The sequence below is a fragment of the Telmatherina bonti genome, assembly GCF_933228915.1.
Source record: "Telmatherina bonti genome assembly, chromosome: 7".
Classification (NCBI taxonomy): Eukaryota; Metazoa; Chordata; class Actinopteri; order Atheriniformes; family Telmatherinidae; genus Telmatherina; species Telmatherina bonti.
This window is the reverse complement of record NC_136625.1, coordinates 14,372,966-14,397,423: the sequence shown is the minus strand read 5'-3', so window position 1 is coordinate 14,397,423 and position 24,458 is coordinate 14,372,966. Positions and strand designations below refer to the sequence as shown.

Genomic DNA, 24,458 nt, shown 5'->3' with positions numbered 1-24,458 from the left:
TTGACTATTAAAACATTTGGACTAACGCAGAACCAGTTCGCTTTTATTTGTTCCACTTCAGTCGAGCTGTAGTTTCCTCCTGGTTGGGTTATAATTGAAAGAAAAGGAAGATCTTAACGTACAGAGTAATGCTTTGACTTCCAGGGGATTTTTCTCTTCGAATTTTAAAAGCATTTAAAAACCCTTGAACACGTGCACACCTTGATTTTGCTGATATTCATTTTTTGGTGATGCTTAAATGCACCAGAGCTGATAATGATTCATGGGGCTATCTCTAGATACCTCATTAAGCCTTTCTTCTACAGTAGCTGAGCCCAGCCCAGCCCGCCCCACACCTTCTCCACACCTGCTTAGCTGCGGTGGCATCCTCTGTGGGCCCTGGCCCCCAAACCGTCTGTTATATGAACCTTGTCCAATGGCGGACGGTATAGGCGCAGTTGGTCACAGAGATCGTGGCTCCACAGAGGGCCCCATAAAATCACTCCTCCATATCACAGTGGGCCATCTGCTCAGCACAGTTGCTGATGAACTCTGGGAAATCCTGGCACGCACACAGACAAGCACACACAGCCTCTGCCCCGCTGGCTCCGCACGTATGGGCGGCGCTCGGCACACTTTGATGTATGAGAGATTTGATTTTGGAAGTTAACGCGGCGATGTGTGTGATGAGGTGATGCTCTGTGCGCTTCTTTTTCATACACTTTATCCATATGAGTGAATGAGTTCAGGATGCCTGTAGGAGAGCCCCCTCAAAAGAACATCTGTGTCTACGCTGTCGTAGTTTTGCCCAAAGGCTAATTCCCTCCAAACCAGGCGTCTGATTCAGAGTGATCTAATAAGGTAATGGCTTTTGCCTAATTCAATCTAGCTGGAAGCGGACGGTGGATTTGTGATTGTCATCGGGGATTAGTCATCAGGGGTGTCAGAGAGATGGACCTGAAAGCCCCCCTCTGTCTGTGTCATCCCACAAACAAAAATCTCATTTCATTCGTAATCAGCACATAGATGCCAGAAAGGAAAATTGAATCTACTTGTGGCTGATGTTGCATTTATCCCTCATCAAAAATTATCATCCTCTGATATACCTCCGTGATCTCAATCTCTATTACCAGTCTCACTCCCCCAGTATAAACACTTTAATTGAACAGGGGAGTGAAAGGGAAAGGGGGAAGGGTAATTTTGCACTCTTATGATACCTAATCCAAGTAATATTTCCAGTGGGCTGTTTTAGATTTCTGTTGGGAAATCTGTTTAAACAGCTGAGGGTTTATTATTTCATATCGTTTCTAGATTGTCATTATATCTTCCCCATTCACTTGTAGAACACTGTGTTTTCTCTGTTTTGTCCTGCTTTTTTACACTGGCAAGTCTAAATGTTAAGGTAAAGAAATCTTCCACCTTCTTGCAGCCTGCTCTGCCTTGTACAGTCCACCTTTAGACTCATTTTCACATTATCTGTGTGAGAATGAAAAAGCAATAATTTGAGGATGAAATCTCCATTGATACATAAGATACCCATTTACAGCAGATCCTTGACCGGGGGGCAGAAACTAATATGAAGCAAATCTCATTTCGATTTGAAAGAAACGCTTGAGAAACTGAAATATCAGGTGGCAAATTGGAGGCAATGTTATGTGACAATTATCTTCATTGGGGAGAAAAAGTGATGGCACAGCAACTTGCAAGAATTTAATTATGAATATGTGCAGTGAATGAAAGCAACATGAATGGAAATTAATTGCAGAATCTATTAGGGTTTTAGGATTTTGTGTAAAAGCCTTGGTTTTCTTACTCTCAGGTGAAATGCTGCAAGTACTGGCCTGATGACACCGAGATCTACAGAGACATCAAGGTGACGCTGATAGAGACCGAGCTGCTGTCAGAGTATGTCATCAGAACCTTTGCTGTGGAGAAGGTACTCGTTTCAACCGCATGGTTGTTTTTCTACCATCTTTTGTTTGCATTTTTGACGTGATACTGAACAGACATGCTGTTTATGCTGCCTGCTGGTTGGTTAGGAGCAAATCAAAACTTGTTTTTTAATTCAATTCAGTTCAACTTTATTTGTATAGCGCCACTTCACAACAATGTTGTCACACGGCACTTTACATATATGAATCAACATACACATCATTTGGAGCCAATTCATACATATCCTATAATAGAAACCAACTGATTGCGTCGAGTCATGACTTCGATCCAGTCCCCCATCCTGAGCATGCATGTGGCAACAGTGGGAAGGAAAAAACTCCCCTTTAACAGGAAGAAACCCTCCGGCAGAACCTGGCTCATGGAGGGCAGCCATCTGCCTCGACTGGTTGGGGAGGAGAGGACAGGAAAGACAGAACAACATGTACAACTGCACTTAATCAGGAAGACCTGCAGAAAAAAAGGAGAGGCTGCCCATAGGGACTTGTTTTAAATGGTTTTTTAAGTAGTTGCTTAATTTATTATTCAAATGAGTATTTTATAAACAGATCATTCATATTATATAAGCATGACCACGCTACTAAATGTCTTAAATGTAAATTAATATCAGGTTCTCTGTATTTCACCGATTAGTTCCAGGTTTTCTGCCCTTTGCAAGCTTTTTTTTACAAAGTGCTCTTAAAGTTTACAGCATTTTACCTAAATTCATTAATACAATGTTACTTTGTCATTGTTTATAAAAAAAATTTTTTTTAAAAAAATTAAAAATTTAAAAAAAAAAAAAAAAAAAAAAAATATATATATATATATATATATATATATATATATATATATATATATATATATATATATATATATATATATATATACATATATTACAATAATGCAAGTGAATTAATTGGAATTTTGATCTCTTTTTCATTCAAAAATCTGCAGTTTGACTTTTTGTTGTTTTTATCATAAAGAAGAAAAATGCTTGTGTAGGTTTTGCTCACATAAAGGTTTTCATGTTGGAAGTGTGTTGCTACCAGAGGTTGCAGGCTCTTCAGCAACATGGCTGGATGCAGAGCCTGCAAACTTTGAAGTGATTTTGAAGTAATATTTCCTCAAATGTTGCCTCCTAACTTTGTGTTCTTGTCATCTGTATCTGATAGTGTGACCCATTCTACAGCAAGTAGGGAAAAAAGACCAATTGTTTTTGACTCTTACACAACAACAAAAAACCCACAAGGTGCTTCTCAAAATTAAGAAAAAAATATTCTTCTTAAAAATAGTCTTCCTATTATGTTGAGTCGGTCTTATGATTAAACATAAGACTGCTCTAATGTCAAGAGTCCCTCAAAGGACTACAAGGAAACTTTTATGCGTAATTGGTATCCTTTAAAAATGTGTCTTTAATCATTTGCCTCAGTCAGAAGATAAATAGGTTTACTTTTACTGTATTAGTCAACATAAAGCTGTTAATGTTGCTCCTGGTGAACAGCAAAGTGGAAAAACTGCCAATCTAAACAGACATCCTGCTAACAGCTACTAGCTGTTTAGCAACTATGCCAGTTTTCTGTTTCGTTTCTTGTGTTATGAGTCATAGTACAAAGAAAGCATTTTTCAGTTAAAGAAGAACCTTTAGACTAGTTGGGTTTATGATTGTCATCAGGGATTAGACTGGTGATGAGAAATTAACAAACCCTTTTCTGGATGTGTTCCTTAGCCACCTAAAACTTCCCAAACAGCTTGTAACCTAAATTCTTCTGAAAGGGACAATGTCCGCTGGTGGGGTAATAGTGCATTTCTATGCAGTAGTTCGTGTTTAAAAATTACCATTGTGCAAAACTCTTCAACAAACTACAAGTTGAATGCAGCTGAAATTTATCTGAGTTCCACTTTCAGTTTTGACTGAAATAAATGATGTCTGAACTGATTGAACACCAACAAGCCTTTGGTATTTTGTGGTATACTAAAGATAAAGACACAAAGTAATCAGTCATCTAATGTATTTTCACTTAACACATTATCACTTTATACTGGTGCCGTTGAAGGAAAGGTTTCCCAGTGGGGATCCTTACTGGCATTAAATCTTCCTTCAAATGTTTGTTAATTACTAATAGAGAACAAAGCTTGTAATTTGGGTTACAGTCACACTTAAAGCTTTGTAGTTTACTGTGATTTCTGAATTATCTTGAGAAATACACTTGAATTCCAACTTGAAAGAACTGCAGGAAGTGTTTTCATGTCCATCCATTGTTGTCAGATAATAAATACAACAGGTGGTTCAGTCCTTCATCTCTGGTAGGGCAAAGACGTGAGGAATGTTAAAGAAATGCGAGTACACTCACCTTGAACACACTATTTGCTGTTAGATAATGGAAACTCTGCTCAGCCACCCTTCTACCATGTCCATGAAGTTTGTGTTTATATTCTATTCAGCTCTATATTTGCTTTAGAAGGACCTTTCACATCATCTGCACACATCTCAGTGCATCTGTGAAGTCTGCCGCCGTGCTCTGTGTGTTTAACATGATGACTTTGTTCCTCAGAGAGGGGCTCATGAGATCCGGGAGATTCGACAGTTTCATTTTACGGGCTGGCCGGACCACGGCGTGCCCTATCACGCCACAGGCCTGCTGGGGTTTATTAGGAGAGTCAAGTCTAAGACCCTGACCAACGCTGGGCCCATGGTGGTTCACTGCAGGTTAGTGTGCACTGAAAAGGCGCATGACTGTTCTTTTTCATTGCCAGTGGTTGTCAGTTTATTCCTGTGTTTGTGTCTAAATCCATGTTCATTTCCAAAGTATGCAACTTAAAGGAACACATAAGCAAACTGTAGGTATTTTAAAGATCTTGAATAACCTACAAATAAGTTCAATTGGATGGAAAAATTACACAGAAACAACATGATTTCAGATTTTGACATGTCAAATCGCAGGATAGTTTTTCACTTCATCAGTCTATTTTATATGAGGCTGTGTTTTCTAAATTGTGTATTTTTCTTTCTATCTTAGAGTATTAAGTGGCTTTTCTTTAAGATGTAGCAACGTGTTGTGTTCACTGACAGTGATTTCTAAGCCCATGCTGTGATTACCACCACAGAATTTAGTCTGTTTTTAATGCTGCCTGAGGGTTGAAGAGCTCGGCTGTTCGCTATTGGTTTTCAGTTTTCTCCCAAGTGTATATGGATTTCTCTGGATTCCCTTAACTTCTTATTGATATTTTAGAGCACAGATGATGATATCCTTAAATTCTTTGCAGGTTTAAGGTGAGAAAAAGTTTCTCTTAAATTTGATATAAAACAGCATCCCTGTGTGGCCAAGAAGCAAAGATGTGAGAGGTCCCCCCCCATCTGTGAAAGACACTGTGGACAGATACTTTCACAACATTTCTGACATGTTGCCAACTAAAGTGATTATTTTTAAGATTATACATCAGATGTTTTTTAACGTTATGAGAGCTGATGTCCTCCGATGTGAGGAATTTGAGAAAAAAATGGGCCAAACTGTGCTAAAATGGCCATTTTGGAGACATCATCTGAATTTTCTGCACTAAAACTACTAATTTTCTAGAGCTGTAATTATCAAAGATAACGCTAACATAAAGAGTGTCAGAGCTACAGCTGCACCATTGCAAAAGGATGGCAATATTCATCCAGAAAGTGTTTTGTTTCTATTTCAGACGCATCTGAAACATTCTCATTTGTCCTATGTGTCATCTTCATTTATTACTCACCAGTAACATACATACTGATATCTACCAATCTTAACTAATGTTACCTTTACTATGACTCAATGGTTCAAATAGCCAATACTAATTTCACTGTAAGTGTTATTTTTAAACAGAAGCCCAAAAATAGCATTGCCTTTGTCTAAACCATTTCATTTGAACCTTGCACGAGAAAAAGTATTGTATTTTTTACAACAATGTAAGGCTTAAATCATTAGTAATTGATAAAACAGAGGTACTATCTTTATGTTAAAACTTTAAAAATGTGTCCACTGGGACTTGCTTTATACTATGTGATACATCTCTGACTAGATACACCTCTGGTATTTGTCTGCAGCGCTGGCGCCGGGCGAACAGGCTGCTTTATAGTCATCGACATCATGCTGGACATGGCGGAGAGGGAAGGCGTGGTGGACATTTATAACTGCGTGAGGGAGCTGCGCTCACGGAGGGTCAACATGGTCCAGACTGAGGTACAATGAATCTGCTCTCAAGGTGGTCTCTGCCGAGCCAGATCTGTCCACAAAGATTGGTCTGGGAAATATGGAGGAGTGGGCATGTAGCTTAGCAGGCTGTGACTATTAAATGTGGATTAAGTTGAATCCACAAATAATTCTTACCACATACCCCACTTCTGTGCTCTTCTAAAACAGATCTCCAGAATTATTAAAGAAAGGACTTTTTTTTTGTTTAGTAATTTTCAAAGACAAATAAATAATGATTAACTGTGCAGGTGAAGTGATACATGAGAGATTTTAACCATTTGCTACTGTTGATACCAATTATCTCTTATAATGAGACGTAATGGTTTTAAAAAATTTTGCTGTTATTCACGTTTAACTACCATTCAAGTGTTGCATTTTCCACTGGGTCATGTCATTATGAAACTAAACCAGCCAAATATTAAAAACCTTCCATCAGATGGCTGTAAAGCAAGTACTTTGCTTGTTTTATTCTGCTTTATAAACATGTGAAGGGAGATCATATTTACAGCAGACATGTTTAAAATCTCAAAGGCAGGTTTAATCATACATGACCAAGACATCACTTGTGCCGTCTTTAATTTTTTTATGATAATTTCTTACCAAGGAAATAGAAGTGCAACACAAACTGTTTCCCAGGGAGCCAAGTGCAACTGCTTGGCAATATGTGCTACAATAAAAGGGTTTAGAGGCTTGTAACAGAGGATTTAGTTCATACCACTGCCTGAAAACATTCCTGGCTCATCTTCCAGCTTTATTCCACTGTGGACAACCGACGGACTTTCCTGAACACCGGCCATCTGGAGGTGTCCATAGCGTTGTTGAATGCATCATTTCCCCGTAATTCCCTTTAAATCACAAGCGTCATTGGACTTAATGGGCAAATGTTTTATAGCTGACGTTCAGATTGGGATTTGAGCAACTGGAGACCAAATGTTGAGTCATTCTCCTGAAGTTCAGTGACCTTCAAAGTGTGTGTAAGTGTGGATTTTCCCTCGCAGGTGTTCCGGGTTGTTGGCACAGCAACTCAGCCTGCAGCCAAGCACCAGCTCTCCAACGAGACAAAACGCCATTTTTTACATTCTCTGAGCTCAGATTAAATTTATTTACCTGTAAATGAACGGACAACTGAATATCTGACCCGGCCCGGGACACTATCGCTTAGGTCAACAGTTCACGTTGTGCACTAAACAAATTATAAATAGCAACGCATGTTTCATTTTCAGCTTGTAAATCAGTGACCTCTGTGGATGTGTGTGGATTTTGGTATAAAGTGACAAGAAAGTGTCAGCTGAAAATGTCACTTCAGAATGGATTTACATCAAGCTTCAAGATGTGTCAGTGTCTCCACCGCTTGAGTGAGTGACTTGGGGAGGGAATGTGCAGCGATTCCTGCTTCAGCCTGCACGACATTATTATGCCGTAAAGGTTGTTTTTCAGTTTGAGACATCAGTTATGATCATACATTGATTATAGCAATTCTTTTTATGAAATCAGAGCCATGCAAGTGGAGGTTAGGGAATAAAATAAAAAATAAATAAATAAATAAAAGGCCAAGTAATTTAACAAAATAAATACCTCTACCAGGCTTCAAAAAAGTCATCAATTCAGAGCTTTAAAAGAAAATCAAATCAGACTTATTGCAAAAAATGCTAAAATATGTAATGTAACCTTTGAATACAGACAATGACAAATATTATTAAATAAAAAGGGGATGGTAAAGAAAAGGTCATGGAATTCTTCTAGCAAAAATAGCACAGCAATCCCCGGCCTGTATGTTTCTGCTGCTTGTAAAAACAAAAAAAAAAAACTTCTATTTGTGTTTCAGCAAAGCTCTTTAGAGGTCTCAGACATCTGACAGATTCGCAATGAGGATGCCATTTCTTTCAGGAGCAGTATGTCTTTATCCACGATGCTATTTTGGAGGCATGTCTTTGTGGCGACACCACCATCCCTGCCAGCCAGCTCCGCTCTGTCTACTACGACATGAACCGCCTGGACCCACAGACCAACTCCAGCCCCATCAAGGAGGAATTTAGGGTGAGGATATATTTATCATAAGATCTTAAAACTGTCTCCACATGCCTCAAAAAACATGATCTCAAATGGAGGATAAGTTTATATCAACAGTAAACATGTTGCATTTTGATGAATGGCACGGTCCCCCTCTGAGCTAATCAGTCGCAAATGTATTCCCTCGCATTAATCTGAATGAGTAGGAACCCTCTTTGGACCAATCAGTGTTGTATGAGATGCATCGTCCCCCTAAGTTTCATCACAGTCACATCAGGGGAGTCAGAGCGATCGCTAATGTAACTAATGTAATTAAAGAATTGCATTGTTAATTACCATAGTGGGAGATAATTAGCACGCTCAAGACTCAAAGTGCCTACCTTCCTGCTTCACTATGACAGCATGTAATCTGCCTGAACCCACCAGACTCTGAACATGGTGACTCCCACGCTGCGGGTGGAGGACTGCAGCATCGCCCTGCTGCCTCGGAACCATGAGAAGAACCGCTGCATGGACGTCCTGCCTCCAGATCGCTGCCTTCCCTTTCTGATCACCATAGACGGGGAGAGCTCGAACTACATCAATGCTGCCCTCATGGATGTAAGAGTTGAACATTAGACGTTTGATTCATGCTCACCGCATTTGTTTCAAGTTCAGGTCAAAGCAGCTAACAGTAAAACCTGCAGCCTATTCAGGTAAATATTAGTGATGATTTCAGCCTGTTATACAGAACAAACCAGACCTCTCTGTGTGTGGCTGATTCTGAAATGCTGCAAGTGGCCTAAGTACCTCTTCTCAGCTCCCTAGACACAAGGACAGAAACAATATTATGCCAACAAACTGTAGCAATGTCAGATGTTAGGATTTCCATTTTTTATGAGCACATTTTATATTCTGAATGTCAAGCGTTCAGACCTGAATGTTTGACTTTTTTAACATGCAGAAAATGTCCAGATCTTTCATTGTATTGTTCAGTATTAAACACACATCGATACACATGACAACATAAAACAGACAAAATGCCGTGTACAGAAATATTTGTGGGTGTTATTAAATAAAAAAAAGGACCTAACAGAGAACACCTTGACAAGGCATGTGTTTATTGATGGACTTTTTGGCTCTCGTCTGAATAGAGCAGGTGACCTTTCAGCTCACAAGAGCCAGAAACTACATTAAAAGTGAACAGCACCACCTTTAACTTCCATAGACAAGGACTCTCCATTAGGGAACACCTCTCAGAAGGCGACAGGTCAGACGATGGGGGTTGTTTCAGAAATGCTTCAACGTGTTTTTATGCAGAAATGGCATGAGTGATAATTAGACAGCAAGGTGTATGCACTTCATTTCTTACTTTCTTTATCCTCCGGTTCCTTCCTCCTCCAGAGTTACAAGCAACCCTCTGCGTTCATCGTCACTCAGCACCCGCTGCCAAACACAGTGAAGGATTTTTGGAGATTGGTGCTGGACTACCACTGCACATCCATAGTGATGCTCAATGATGTGGACCCAGCCCAGGTAAACCCGACCTGATGCACATGCTCAGACTTTGGCAACGCACAACAACCATCAAGGAATATTGCAAGAATATGACTCACAAGCAGATGACACATGAAGCAGTTTTGCTTATCTGAAGTGATGTAAAAACCTAGAGAGAAGAAAACACACACACACACACGTGGATGTATCTGTGTTTAAAAACAGTATATATGAGTGTGTTTGAAATGAAGTTGCTGCAGAGAGGATGCAATGAAAATGAAGGCAAGCCTGGAGAAGAGGCTCTCCAGATTTCTCAGCCCGCGGCTCTGTCATAACACCCAGGGATCAAAGCCTGAAGCCAGGCAGCTCTCCCCACCAAATCCCCTTCCCCTCAGTGACTGACTGACTGGCTGCATAGAAAAGGCCTTTCATTCAATATTCTCACTGTAGCCAACCCATCAACCAGCCAAAGAAAGCAGCACAGGTGGGAAAGGAGGCAGGGGGTGTAGATGGAGGCGAGGGAAGAGGTTTGCCATCTTTTCCATCAACATCTTTGTTTTTGCATCTGTTGAATTTGTCAAGTTTTGACAGGCTCTCAAAGGAAGCTCGGAAGTGGTGCTTAAGCTGCCACACTTTCTGCATATGTGTTTGTGGTTTTGTGTGTTTAGAGAAAGTAAGTGAGTGTATCTTTGTACAGCCTTCTGAATTCAAGTTTTCATGCGTGTAATTTGCATTCTTCTGAGGTTGTGTGTTTTTTTTGTTTGTTTTTTTTCCTCTTGTTTGCTCATGACTGTGTGACTCTGCAGCGAGGAACGTCTGTCAGTGTAGAGCGTGTCCATCTGTGTGTACACTTCCACTTCTTTGATTTAAAGCTGTGAGAACTGCGGCGTGCTTCACAGGTGCATGTTCTCAACTGGGTTTTCTCACCTGAGGAGCAGAAACAGGGAAGGTTTTGCTGCTCTTTTGAAGCTGTCCCTGGGGGGTCTTTGTCCCTTTTTACTTTCGTATTTTCTGTCAGAGCAGCCAGTCGTACTATCAATGACTACAGCTTGATGCTCTTGATTAGCAACAATTCATTTTTGCTATTTGATGAAAATGCTGTTTAAATTTGGCAATGTCTTATGTCTCAGAGTGGTGTAGAGCCCATTTTTAAAGGGGCTCTATTACACTACTTCTAGTTTTCTGAGCTCTTTACAGTATTACAGTGTTGAATCCTCATCAGACATATGAGCGGCACTGTTTTTAATCACCTAAACTCATGTTTGAGTTTTCCAGCCGCTCTGCGTTCGGTTTCTATGGCGATGGAAATGATTGATTTTAGAGTTTTTTCTACTTCGAAATTTTAGTGACGTCCCGGGGGAGGGAATTAGTGATTGGTCATTTTCTCTAGGTTAAGCACGTTCATGAGAAGAAAGCCACACCCACCTTTACTGCTCAGTATAACTACTCCTAGCAGTTGACCAATCAGACGCAGGCATAGGGCGGCACTTTCTCTGTTTACTTGTTTGTGGCAAAGGCTGATCTGAGAGGATCAATACAAAGTGAATGAAGGGGTTTGTGAAAAATGCTTGATTATTTCTTGCCCTTCTGGACTTGCATATTAAAATAAATTAGACTGAAATGTGCATAAGCGAGACACTTTAAATACCCTTCATTTGCTTCATTATGTGACCAAGCAAGTGTCACATTGTTGTTTGGAATTACAGCACTGTGTTTATTACATGATTTGGCTGATGTTGATACAATCCTCTGTACCTGTCCTCTATACTTCGCATGATGTCAGTAAAATCAAATTACAGCAGCTTCCTGTTATCTAGAACTTTCTAATGTATTTTATTGTGTTAATAACATGGAGAGTGAAAGTGCAGCTACAGTATGTTTATCTATTGTAATATGTCAGATTAAAGTTGTCTTCTGAAGTACTCTGTATGCTGAGGTCTGCATATTGACCAGTAATGTTTGGTACTATTTTTAGCTGCAGTTTTATCATAAATCATATTTCTGGTGATGTTTTCATCTGAAACTGGTACATAAAATAAAACCAAATATACAACTAACAAAATCAGCTTCATGAAAGCAACCTTTGATCAACTTGTGATTTTTGTTTGTATTTTCTTTTTGCCTGAAAATGAGTAAAACAAACCCATCTTTTATGAAACAAAGAAAATGCGAATAATTTCCAAGAGATGAAGAAGAGATTTATGACACATTTCAATTTGATGCGATACACAAAAGGTCCGCTGATTAATAGAAAGCTCTCATTTCAGGAGTTATTAGTACCACTAACTTGTAACTAAACTAATAAGTCATCTTCTGTGTTGTGTGTTTGTTTTTTGTTTTTGTCTGTGTGTTGATGTGCCTGTAAATGTTGGTGTGTGCATGTGTGTGTGTGTGCACGTGCCTTTTCTGTTTAGTTGTGTCCACAGTACTGGCCAGAAAATGGAGTTCACCGCCACGGGCCCATCCAGGTGGAGTTCGTCTCTGCTGATTTGGAGGAGGACATCATCAGCAGAATATTTCGGATCTACAATGCAGCTCGGGTACGGTAACACAGAAGGGTCATTCTTAAAAGGGGGGGTGAATTTGTGATCCAGACTCTGCTGCAAATTTTTGTGTAACTTTTATATATATATAGTTTTTGCAACTTCTTTGTCTTCCCCGCGGGGATCACAACAGCCAATTTCTCCTGTAACCGCACACCTCACACTTCCCACTCATACACCGGCATGTCCGTTCAAGCTGTGCAGAGGCAGAGTCATTTTTTTCTTTAAGTACACCTCTGCACCAGTGATTGGACCGAGGTGTGATTGCTGCAAATCCTTCAGACAGTCTGAGAAATTTTCACCTGTGGTCAAAAAGGGATAAATCAAAATTTCCCATTAATTTATGTGAATCTTGAAAAAGTTATTTCACCAAAACTACAATAAAAATAAACACATTTTTAAAATGTAATGGCCCATTCAAAATACACACAGCATGTTTTTTGTTTAAAAGAAAAAACAACATCCATGTTCAGAGATCAGTGGTGTCCTTACACAGCCTGTGATTAGAGCCTGTGACAATTTAATGGTCCAAAAGTCAAAAACGTAGGCAATCATTGTCCTAAACTGCCTGTCCCACCTCCATTTGTAGCTTGTCATCCTCACTAAAAATCAAAGTTTACTTGTTACTTGTGTTCTTAGGTCAAAGCCCAGTTTGAATGTTTGTTTCTGGTTAGTTGGTTTTAATCCTCCTCCTGGATATGGGTTAAATCCTTTTATATGCACAGAAGACATAAATTTATTACCTCTTCATTAAGATGAACAAAAGAATTTTGATGACTGACATCCTGAAATAACGTTTTCCTAACACAGCAGCTGTTATAGGTTATATTGACATTTTAACGTGAAGCTAAAAGAAATCAGAGAACAGACGGGATCCTGACTGTTCCTGGAATCACCTGCAGTCACCCGCTTAAGCTCTTTATCCAGACAGTCGGCACTCGGACGTCCATAACGGTCCCTGTATTAACATGCTGTATCATCTCTGGCCGGCAGACGCTTGTTAAGAGCAATGCAGTCTAATCACACATGATCACTGACAAGTGTTATTGATCGACACGTCTAAGTGTGTCTGTATTGTAGATTGTTTTACTGTCTGTTTCCAGGAGCAGCTGTGCGCATCCATCAAGCTGTCATATCTCAACGTTCATCTCCTGAGTGACTCTTTATGCTCTTTATCCATCTCTGTCCAGCTTCAGCCGGGCTTAGCTTCAACTTGCATCTATGCAGTCTAATTACATCTGTGCACAGCCTTGATTAACCCTCCTTTTCACGTGCCAGCTAACATGGGATATCTGTTTTGTCTTTGCCATGCAGCCACAGGATGGTTACCGGATGGTGCAGCAGTTCCAGTTCCTTGGCTGGCCCATGTACAGAGACACGCCCATGTCCAAACGTTCCTTCCTCAAGCTCATTCGACAGGTGGACAAGTGGCAGGAGGAATATGATGGGGGTGAAGGACGCACTGTGGTCCACTGTCTGTAAGTTTCTCCACACCAAAGTGCAGCAGGAGTGTTGGTCGCTGCATGTATTAAAAATGAAACATCTCCACCTACTGACTGAAAAGCATTACTGCAACAAACACCTCAAACTCCTCTGACTTGTGTTGTAGTCAACACTAGCACTTATACTGAAAAAAATCCATAAAACTCATCTTAACTTGTGTTTAATTTTCTCTGATGTGTCACAACTGCAGGAACGGAGGCGGTCGCAGCGGGACATTTTGTGCCATCAGCATTGTGTGTGAGATGCTTCAGCACCAGCGCTCTGTGGATGTTTTCCATGCTGTCAAAACGCTGCGGAACAACAAACCCAACATGGTGGACCTGCTGGTGAGGACTCTTAACTACTCTGGTCATAAAGAGTCCACGCTTCTTACTGATGCATAGGTTTCTTTATTCTCGGAACCACAAAACACCGTGAAAACTGAAAGACAAAAATGTCTTTTCAAATTCAAGGCTCAAAATATTTCTTTCTAATTACAAAATATATGAAAAAACATTTACGCTTTAAATATTCAATGTAAACCTTGTTTACAGTATATCAATAAACTAAAGAAATATCTCAACAAACATACCATGTTCGCCTTGTAGACTAGTAGTAGAATTGTTAAGAGCATAAAACTCCCCCCGATGTCTCAATCATTACTTGACTCTTTTTGGCGCTCAGTGAACAACTTCTGTGGCGCAGTCACATGACCCATGATGCAAACCTCTTCCCACAGAAACAGCAGCACAGCGATCAAACAACGGCCAAAATCCTAAGAGCAGTCCAGAATAATACAACCAAACCCTCCAGAACTGTGCAGAAAAAAAAGAATTCAATTTACATCAAAAGAAAAGAAAAAACAGGCGAATGCCAACTTCCAGCGTTGCCATGGCAACAAATAAACATTGTGCCGAACACACTGCCAGCTACAAGGAGAACTGCAGCATCTAAACTCTTTAATGCAACTACAAATTTTAAAAATATATCTTTTATGATTGTTTTTAGACTGCAAGATGAAGTGCACGATTTATTTTAAATGCATCATTGTTAAGCATAAAAAACGCAGAGGAATTAAACATAAAGATATTTGCAGACAAATTCTGAATATTTTCCTGCAGTATCAGTAACATTTAAATTTTTACTTGATTTTTCAATAATTTGATACATTTTCTTACCCAGTGTAACTTAAATGTATCAACTTTTCATCCATGTGGTGATCACCACAAGCTGCACAAAGTCACAGTAATATGTAATAATACCTATTCATAACATATTATGAATCCACCAAATCCAGATGCAGTGGATGGTTGTATATATTTCTCAGACCAGATAAAACCTTTTCTCACTTTTAGTTGCAAGTGGAGTTTGCATAGTTGTTGATACCAGACATGGCGATGTGAGTATTTCAGAAACTAATGATCTACTGGGATTATAATACCCAGCCATCTCTAGGGTTTAAAGGGAATGGTCTGAAAATGAGAAAATATTCAGCAAGTGACAGTGATCTGGACAAAAATGTCTTGTTGATGTCAGCGGAGAACAGGCAGACTGGTTCCAGAAATAGAGGGCAACAGTAACCATCTGTGAATGTAAAATGGGGTCCAATCTGGCACAAGCAAAATGTACCTAATTAAGTCACGAGTTAGTGCTAAGTCCAAGTACAAAAAATACTGTGTCTTAGCTTTAAGTTAAGGATTGTAAAAGTGCACATTACACATTTGTCACAATTGATCAGGTGTACACGGTCCATCATACAGCTAAAAACATGCACGATATTACCATAAGTACCCACTAACCCATCCAAATAATGGATTTCAGGTGTTCCATCACTTCCAAGGCCACAGGTGTATAAAATCAAGCACATAAGCATGCAGATGCCTTTGCAAAAACATTTGTGAAAGAATGGATCGCTCTCAGGAGCTTAATGAATTCCACCGTAGTACTGTGATAGGATGCTGCCTGTGCAACAAGCCCAGTCGTTACATTTTTTTACTACTAAATGCTCCTCGGTCAACTGTCAGCAGTTTTACAACAAAGTTGGAGCATTTGAGAACAGCAGCAGCTCAGCTACAAAGTGGCAGCCTGTAAAATGGCAGAGCCTGTTCAGCGGATGCTGAGGTGGATGGTGCACGGAGGTCGCCACCCTTAAATCACTACAGACCTTCATGTGGTCTTTAGATTAGCTCCACAACACTGCCGAGACAGCTGGGGGGTTTGACTTCCATGGCTGAGCTGCTGCATCCAAGCCATACATCACCAAGTGCAATGCGAAGCGTTGGAAGCAGGGGTTTGAACCCCTGCATCACTGGACTCCAGAGACTTGGAAACATGTTCTCTGCAGTGACAAATCACACGTCTTCATCTGGCAATCTGACAGACAAGTCTAGGTTTGGAGGTTGCCAGGACAACCAGACACTGCATTGTGCCAAGTGTGAAGTTTGATGGGGAAGAGATTATGGTGTGGGGAACTTCTACAGGAGCCGGGCTTGTCCCCTTAGTTCCAGTGAAAGGACCTCTGATACTAAGAGACTAAGAGATTTAGGACCTTTATGGGACCAGTTTGGGAAGGGTTCATTCCTGTTCCAACATTACTGCACACGGGACACATGACTGGTCTGCACAGGGTCCTGACCTCAACAGGATAGAAGACTCTTGGGTGAATTCGAGTGGAGACTAGGAGCCAGGTCTTCCTGTTCGTCAGTGTCCAACCTCATAAATGTGCTCCTGGAAGAAACAAACTCTGATAAACCGATTTGGTTGAGAGCCCATCTGCTTTTCATTTTCAGGTCTTTTGGCAAATGATGTACTGTTTATTTTCTAAATACTGAACCCTGTCAGAGAACTTAAATACTTATGACAAGACATACTGAAGTACGTATTGATTTGTTTCTAACTTTGTATGAGTTTGAGTGGTTGGCTGCCTCACTGTGATGGACTGGCAACCTGTGCCTGATGAACCCTCCACTCACCAGACAGTGTTTTAAGAACGCTTCCTTTTATACCCAATCATGACACTCACCTGTTTCCAATTACCCTGTTGACATGTGGAACGCTCCAAACAGGTATTTTTTAGCGTTCCTCAACCTTTCCAATGCCTTGTTGATCCTGTTCCAGTTTATCATGGAAGATTCTGCAGGCATCTTATTTAAAATGAGTGAATATAAACAAAAAAAGAACGATGAAGTTTATCAGCTTGAATATTGTTTATCTTCTCTTTGTAGTGTATTCAGTTGAATATAAGTTAACAATGATTTGCAAATCATTAAACTCTATTTTTATTTCAAATTTCCACAATTTCCCAACTTTATTGTACATTAATCTTTCTAAATATAAGATAACCTGGTCATCTTTAATTTCATCCCTCTCCAAGACTGTTTACTTTTAATCCTAACAGTAACTACGGGAAGCCTCTGCATACTACTGTATGTGCGGATCAGGGTTTAATATACTCACATCTGTGAATTCTGCGATTGCAAGCTTGGTATGTGGAGTAAACAAAGGCTTCCACTGGCTCCGTAGCATCGACTAGGTTGCATCAGGCCCAAAACGGAGTTGGCTTGGAGGACTGCCAGTCCTTTCTGTTGTTCGCTTGTAATGTTTTAATTAGATGAATTCAATATGAATGGCTGTTTTATGGTACAAGCAGCAGAGATGTTGGATCTGTGGATGTTTCATCCTTCCTTTGTGGCACGCTGTTTTTCTGAAGCACTGTGTTACACAACACTAAAACCCAGTTTACACACATTTTGCCTTCTGATCATGTTGATCTGACCTCAGACTTCACATCTCATTTGTTTTTATGTTTCCTCTCATCTCCTAGGACCAGTACAAGTTCTGCTATGAGGTGGCGCTGGAGTACTTGAACTCTGGATAACTTTGGACCTTCTGCACCCAGCAGAAACAAAACATTTTGAACATTACAGATGAATGCAGCTCACATTTGTTCATTATGCTAAAATAGATTGTGTTACCAATCCGACAGGATCGAGGTACACACATGATCATATGTGCAACTTCTTTGACCAGTCTCTTCCTTCTTTATGGTCTACATGGGAAAGGCAGAAGAGTTGTACATTGTTATTATTCCAGTCTGTTTCTGTCAGTTGTGGCTGAAGGAAGTCAGCAGGCACACAGTGAATTATTTCATTTGCTCTGCAGTGGGTCGCCTCCTCTCTGGATCCTTCTCACTTTTTGTCTCTTGCTCAGCTGCCTGTTGTCCTGTGGTTATTGCCTTGATCCTCATTGGATGACAAACATTAATTACTCCAGTTTTCAGTGGAATGCGATACGCTGTACATATTGTAATGTGTTCATTTTATTCTGAGTTCTGTTTCAACCCACTGAGCTCAAAGTTTAAATATTACTAAATGTCTTGTAAATTTCTGAATTTTCAAAGACTTCTGCTTCATGTTGGGGACAGCTGGCTCAGCTGGCTACATTTGCTTACCTTTTTTCCTGTACAGAAATCCAAAGCTTTATTTGCACTTCCATTGAATTCTTCTTGTGCATATTGTACATATTTCTGTAGATTATTTATTCACGGTACGTACTTTTTTTGTGACTTGCAGTAAGTGACAATCATTTGTTCTATAGGTTTGGTTTGTTGACTCTATTGTGTGATTCCTTTGTGTTTTGTTTTCTTTGGTCATCTTGTATGAGAGAAAATCCATTGTAAAGTAAAAAGGTATATAAATGTATCTACAATATAAACATTGGATTATTGTTCTGTGTCTCGTGTCTTGTTATGATCCGTAAACAAAACAATGCTACGGCTGAAGAGTAGGAATCATAGCATATAAAAGAGACCACAGCCAAACAGCGACATTTAACAAAGTTTATTAAAGAAAACTACGGTAACCAAAGCCGAAATAAGCAAAAGAAGGGAGCAGTCTCAAACCAGCCATGCAATGGGCCGCAGGAAGTAAACAAAGAGGATCAAACCAAACAAGCAAAACCAAAAACTGGACTGCTGGAGACTCCCAAGTCAAAACACCCCCAAAGGAACCGGTGGAGAGGTTGGCAGTGACTTCCACCTGAGCACTCCGCACTCCTGGCTTATGTCCATCCCAGCACGCCACTCCAGCCAATCACTGTAGAGGAAATAAAAGACATAATGATATGCAGGTGATAACGGTAAGTAGAAACAGCTGACCAACACGTCTCACTAGAAAAGATGGCAAAACAGTGACATCTGGTGGAGCTGAGCATGAATTAAAAAATCCACATGCAACCAACAGTTCTTTGAATTTAAAGTATCTGAATGATAAAACAAATTTAAGCCATTTTCTGCAGAGCTGCTCGGACACTGGAGATAGCAGCAAAACCAGTGAGGTATCACTGGTGGCACATTTGTAAGGAAAGTATAATGTTTTGGGGGATGACCATCAGAATTTGCCAATTTGTTAAAGATTTATTACCAAGAAACATCTAAGAAATTTTATTTTTCATTTCTTTTCTTTTAATTCAACCAACATATTTTCTTACTTTCTTTGCAAAGTTTATGACGCTAACACTCAAGTCTAAAATATTTTTGTTTAAAAAGGAAATTATAGTCTGGGAATCTAAAAGCAAAAATACTTTAAATCAAAATAACAGTGATAATAGGTTATGTCCTACAATCATAACCTTGAAATATTTTATTATGGATGCATGAGTACAAACTGTAAAAAACGAAGAAAGAAAAGCTCTAATGGGTGTCTTGCCTGAGCTTAGGGGGTAATGATATTTGCAGAAGATATAGCTCCAATAAAACAACTCTCCTCCAGTGTAGCTTGCTCGTCTCCAAAGTCGTGGATTTAATAACTTATTTATAAAAACACGGCGGCTTGTTTGCTGCGTCCAGCCAGCTAGTCCCTTTGTGAATGTTTAGAAACCGTTTCAGAGAAGCGTAACTTCAACTTCACATTCACTTTTTTATAATGTGTTGTTGAAATAAGTTGCTTTATTTAAACCAGGTGCTGCTGTTATTCATCCTGTCATCGTTGTTTTTATTTAACACCCTTTTAATATATTGCATCATGACGTCATAATGCATCATGATGTCATAATGCATCCAGCACAGCAGTTCAGAAATGCACGATGCATCTCTTCAAGGTTTTAATTTTCCAGTTAGCTCTGAGGTGATGATTTGAGGGTGTTGTCTGTGCTAAATTAAAACTGCCCCTTGCAATTTTCTAAAATAAGCTTGTTTAAAAAAAACAAAAAAAAAAACATAGGCTTTAAAGAGATGTCCCTATTTTTTTTTTATAAAGATATTTTGTTTTTATGTAAAGTTTGTCCCAAAATTAGAATTTATCAAAACATGCATTGTCATCCATTAAGAGATCATCCACATTGATTACTAAGAACCTAAGTATGTCTTGTAAAGTACTATTTAGTCTTAAATCACTCCAATATTTATGGTTTTTATGTTTATTTATGTTTTTTATATTTATGTCTTAGGAAGCAATACTTTTCATCAGTGGTTCTCCATGCTTTCTGAAGTTCTCTGAGTTTTTTTTTCTCATGTTTTTCCTCAGTGTGCACCATTAGTAAATCAGTTTGTACTTTTTTTTTTTGCTTGTGCAATGATTTTTAACACATTTTAGTACAAGCAAACCTTTAGTTGATCTGGGTCTTTGTCAGGAACCCCTATCGACAGCCAAGTCACCATTCCATCTTAAATCCTACTTGGACTAGCTTCGCTCCAGCCAGTAAAAGACAGTCTTATCCTGATTTTTCTATTATCTCTTGCTCTGATTTTTTCCTCTTTCTTTTCCTCTGATAATGTTTTCTTGCGTTTCTTTGGTTAAACAGTCACAACACACGTTCAAACCAGCTGGTGTCTTTATATTTAAGCTGACTAGCATGTGAAAGCAAAACTCAGCTGCAATGCTACACGGTGGTAGAAAAGGTTCTATACCGAGTTTTCTCTGCCTAGAGATGCTTGTGGGCTGCAACTGCTCCAGAAATGCACAGAAAGATGTCATGGCATCATGCAAGTCCAGAACGTGGCGTTTGAAGGTCAGAAAGTTATGTAATGTGTCTTGCAGGAATAAATGTAGTCACACAATATTTTTCAAGCGCCATTTTTGCTTAACATAACATATTTCCATTTTTTTTCAGTAAATCACGGCACATATTTCCTGTTTTTACTGACTACAGGTTAAGACAAGCAGTGGTTCAGCACTTCTGCACGTTCTGTGTTCTCAAGTAGCCGACAAACAATGCAGAGCTGGTGAAAACTAAGCATTGCTTTTAAAAACAAGAATTGTACATAGACATAACATCATTGGCACGTCTTTCTTAAACATGGTCCCTACCTTACCTAAAAAATCCAATATCTGTCGCTGTATTAGCTATTATAGTAGAGTTATTACTTTATCAAGATTTTAAGACAATTATACTGTCCTGAAGTGTTCTCAGTGACAATATTATTGTAATATCAGTTGAAAAATGTTTTATTTATCTATTTTAGAGTAAATAATTTAAACATAAAGAAGAAAGTAAGGAACTGTTAATTGCAAGTATAATTTGCAATAATATTTAGATTTTCGTCATGAGATTAAATCATATTATCATCAGTATTAATGTGTCATGACACCTCCATTATACACATCAGAGAGTTTATATGGTGAATTAATCTTTCTAAAGTCTTTTTTTATTAATACGCTTATTGTTAGTATGAATATGTAACATACATGAGTATGTAACATACATATTGTGTAGCTGAAATATGTCAGATGAGAAATGGTTATTGTCTCTGAGGCCATTAAATATTTAAGATCTCTTCTTGAGGAAACTAGTTTGTTGTGAGGGTTACATGACTCGTAGTTCTTTGTTGGGGAGAATATTATACCATCTCTGCCAACCGAATGTGAAAGCCATCTCTAATACCTGCCATTATTAACTCCTCATATTATGAGATTCATGGCTGCTTCCCAGTCCAGTCACGGTTTAGAGGACACACAAGTTTTTTCATGAGGTAGGTGCAAACTATTCTCCTTTAGTTTCCTCTGTAGATTATTTATCAGGTTTCATTGTATCCAACTGGCAGCTGGTAATAATGCTGTTATGCCTGAAAAGCCAACAACAACAGAGTGATGCAGATTATTTCAGCAACTCGCCTTCACGTCCACACCAGCATGACTTCAAGGAAATCATGACTAAAGTTCATAAATCCAAAACAATTTAACTACACTCTAAAAAAAAATGTGGTAAAAAATGTTTAGTGAACTTTAAAAAGGCAACCAGCTGCAAAGCTTCATAAAGTTAAACTCAGTTAAAGTTATGTTGCTGTGTGGACTGAAATTAAGAGGGTTAAGAAAAGTATAGCCTTAACTAAGTTAGGGATAAATGTCCACTTATTGAGCTGAAACAACTCATGTTAAGTATTTCTGAAAAAGTTGAGGTAACTAATGTTCACAAGTTCATAAACTTAATTGCATTAGTAAATCTCAATAGCAGTTTCATTTTAGTACAATGTAATATTTTGATTTTTATTTACGCTCTCGATGTGGTTTGATACAGAATTTTTGTTTTTCCTTTTGTAATGTAATTTTTATTAACATTTTCAACAAGCAAACAGTGGCAGTTCAGTGGTACAACAAATGACACCCAGTTTCCTTTGGAACGCCCTCTACCCACCCAATCACCCCCCCCCCCCCCCCCCCCCCCCCCCACACACACACACACACACACACACACACACACACAACCAACACATTACATTATCTACATTTTTAGTGTCAAGGAGATGAGCCAACAAGGAAGGATTAAATATTATACTAGTCAGACAGCATTAGGAAGCCTCTTAACCACATCTATTCCTTTTAACCAGGTTTGGATGGTAGACAAACTAGCATGGTTCAGTCTACCTGAAGATAATTCCAGGTACAAAATATCCAGGATTTTTGTTTTTGTTGAATTTACTCAAAATTTCATCAGAACTTTTTTAAAGTTATGTGAATTTCTCCTTCTTGATTCTCTACACTCATTTATTCCAGTGCAGGCTCACGGGGGCTGGAGTCCCTCGTAGCTACTAGACCCAGGTCACCAATCCATCACAGGGCCAAAACAGAGACAATCATTCACACAGAGAGGTTTAAATCAGTGAGCTTGCTGTTGGGCAACAGCGCTACACCACGCCACTGTGCAGCCCATTAAGTCTGTGTTAAATAATTCAAATACCCCTTTGGGTACAGGTTTGCCTCACATATGCACTAAACCTGCTATCCAACAGGTATGGAACACAGTAGCCTGCAATGATGTTGCAATGAAAATATTTCATTGTTCTTAATAAATAAAAAGATTTTTAGTTCTTTTACTTCACTTCCCAAGTTGGCTTCCTCATCCAGCCTGAACAAATCAACTCTACCAGCACAGAGCCAGTATAGCTGGGCGGCAACACCCTGGAAGAAGTAGAGACCTTCATGTATATCTAGTGTGGTAAATAAACAGGGTGGAATGAACATGGATGTAAAAACTCCTTTGGAAAGGCAGGACAATCCTTCATCAGCTTTAAGAACATCTGGAGATCCCACTTCATCACAATGCACACCAAGGTGGCCGGATACAATCTGCAACACAGAGCTCTGGCTAAGAGCAAAGCTTGTGTCAGTAGAAGAAGAGATAAAGAGAAGAAGATGGGGGTGGATAGGTCACACTTTGAAAAAACCAACAGCCAACATCGCTCATCAAGCCCTGATGTGGAATCCCCAGGGGAAGAGTAGCGAGGAAGACCAAGGAACACGTGGAGAAGGGGCCTAGAGGCGGACACAAAGCAGACCGGTCACACATGCACTAGAAAGGATGCAAGATAGATGTTGAATTAGCCAATAATAGGCAGTATGTGAATTGCAAAACTTTGCATCTTTAATGTTTCCGATCCCAGTTGACAAAGATTTTTGTTTGGAGGCTTTAGATTGTTCTGCATGATCTGGCATGTCTAAAAAAAAAAAATCCCCTTCCTCAGAATGATGCTTCCATTGTCATTTTCTACTGTGGTAACATTAATAATGTAGTCTTTCTCTACGCCTGCATTCCACGGGTACCACGGGGAAAAGGTCTTAAACTTAAAGGAACATTAGTACGTTAGTATACCTGTCTGACCAAGGTACCTCTTTACTGTCTTACTAAGTTTGCCTGGACAGCATGTTCTTGGCTCCAGACTTCTCAGATCTGTGACTTGAAGCAATCTTGTCTCTCCAGACAGCAGTTTCAGGAATGGATTTAGACGTTAATAGCTTGCAACACATGTGAGACATTATGTAAACTGATGTCTGCTTTCTTTATTATCCCAAATATCCCTACTTATGAGTGGATTCAAGTCAAGTCTGATTCTGATTGAAACATAAGGCACCATAGCTGCACCTTGATAATTAGGGATTCAACAACATTTATCATTTAGATCTTTTGCTTTTTGTTTTGTTTTGTTTTGTTTTGTTTTTTTGTTTGGTTTTATAAAAATAAATAGATAAATAGAAACTCCAAAAAAAAAAAAACTAAATTTGTTTTATCATGATGGACATTGTGCTAAACTTGTGGTGTGAATCCATGTCACTACATGGCAAAATATCTTTTTACAATTTCATTCATTCATTCATTTTCTGAACCGCTTATTCCAATTCAGGGTCGCGGGGAAGCTGGAGCCTATCCCAGCTGGCTTTGGGCGACAGGCAGGGTACACCCTGGACAGCTCGCCAGTCCATCGCAGCTTTTTACAATTTTTTTTTCTTTTTTTTTAAGTCTGAAAACTTTCTCTGTTAACTTTGAACTGCTGCTTTTAAAAAAGAAGCTTCACGTCTCTCACATCGACATGGAGAGAACTGGAACATCA

The 24,458-nt window shown here is 39.2% G+C and overlaps 1 protein-coding gene across 1 annotated transcript in view; it reads left to right on the top strand.

Annotated features, from left to right (window-relative positions):
• Positions 1–17,588, top strand: part of LOC306758125 (receptor-type tyrosine-protein phosphatase mu) — a gene marked incomplete at its 5' end in the record, with an annotated part of 173,186 nt that extends 155,598 nt beyond the window's left edge. Inside the window, 10 exons of the mRNA XM_079243337.1 lie at positions 1,799–1,915; positions 4,464–4,618; positions 5,981–6,116; positions 8,016–8,165; positions 8,565–8,738; positions 9,522–9,653; positions 12,029–12,154; positions 13,472–13,635; positions 13,851–13,986; positions 17,463–17,588. Of these exons, the coding sequence (XP_079099463.1) occupies positions 1,799–1,915; positions 4,464–4,618; positions 5,981–6,116; positions 8,016–8,165; positions 8,565–8,738; positions 9,522–9,653; positions 12,029–12,154; positions 13,472–13,635; positions 13,851–13,986; positions 17,463–17,516 (1,344 nt within the window). The 3' untranslated portion in view covers positions 17,517–17,588. The remainder of the gene's footprint in view (positions 1–1,798; positions 1,916–4,463; positions 4,619–5,980; positions 6,117–8,015; positions 8,166–8,564; positions 8,739–9,521; positions 9,654–12,028; positions 12,155–13,471; positions 13,636–13,850; positions 13,987–17,462) is intronic.
• Between the last annotated feature and the right edge of the window lie 6,870 nt (positions 17,589–24,458).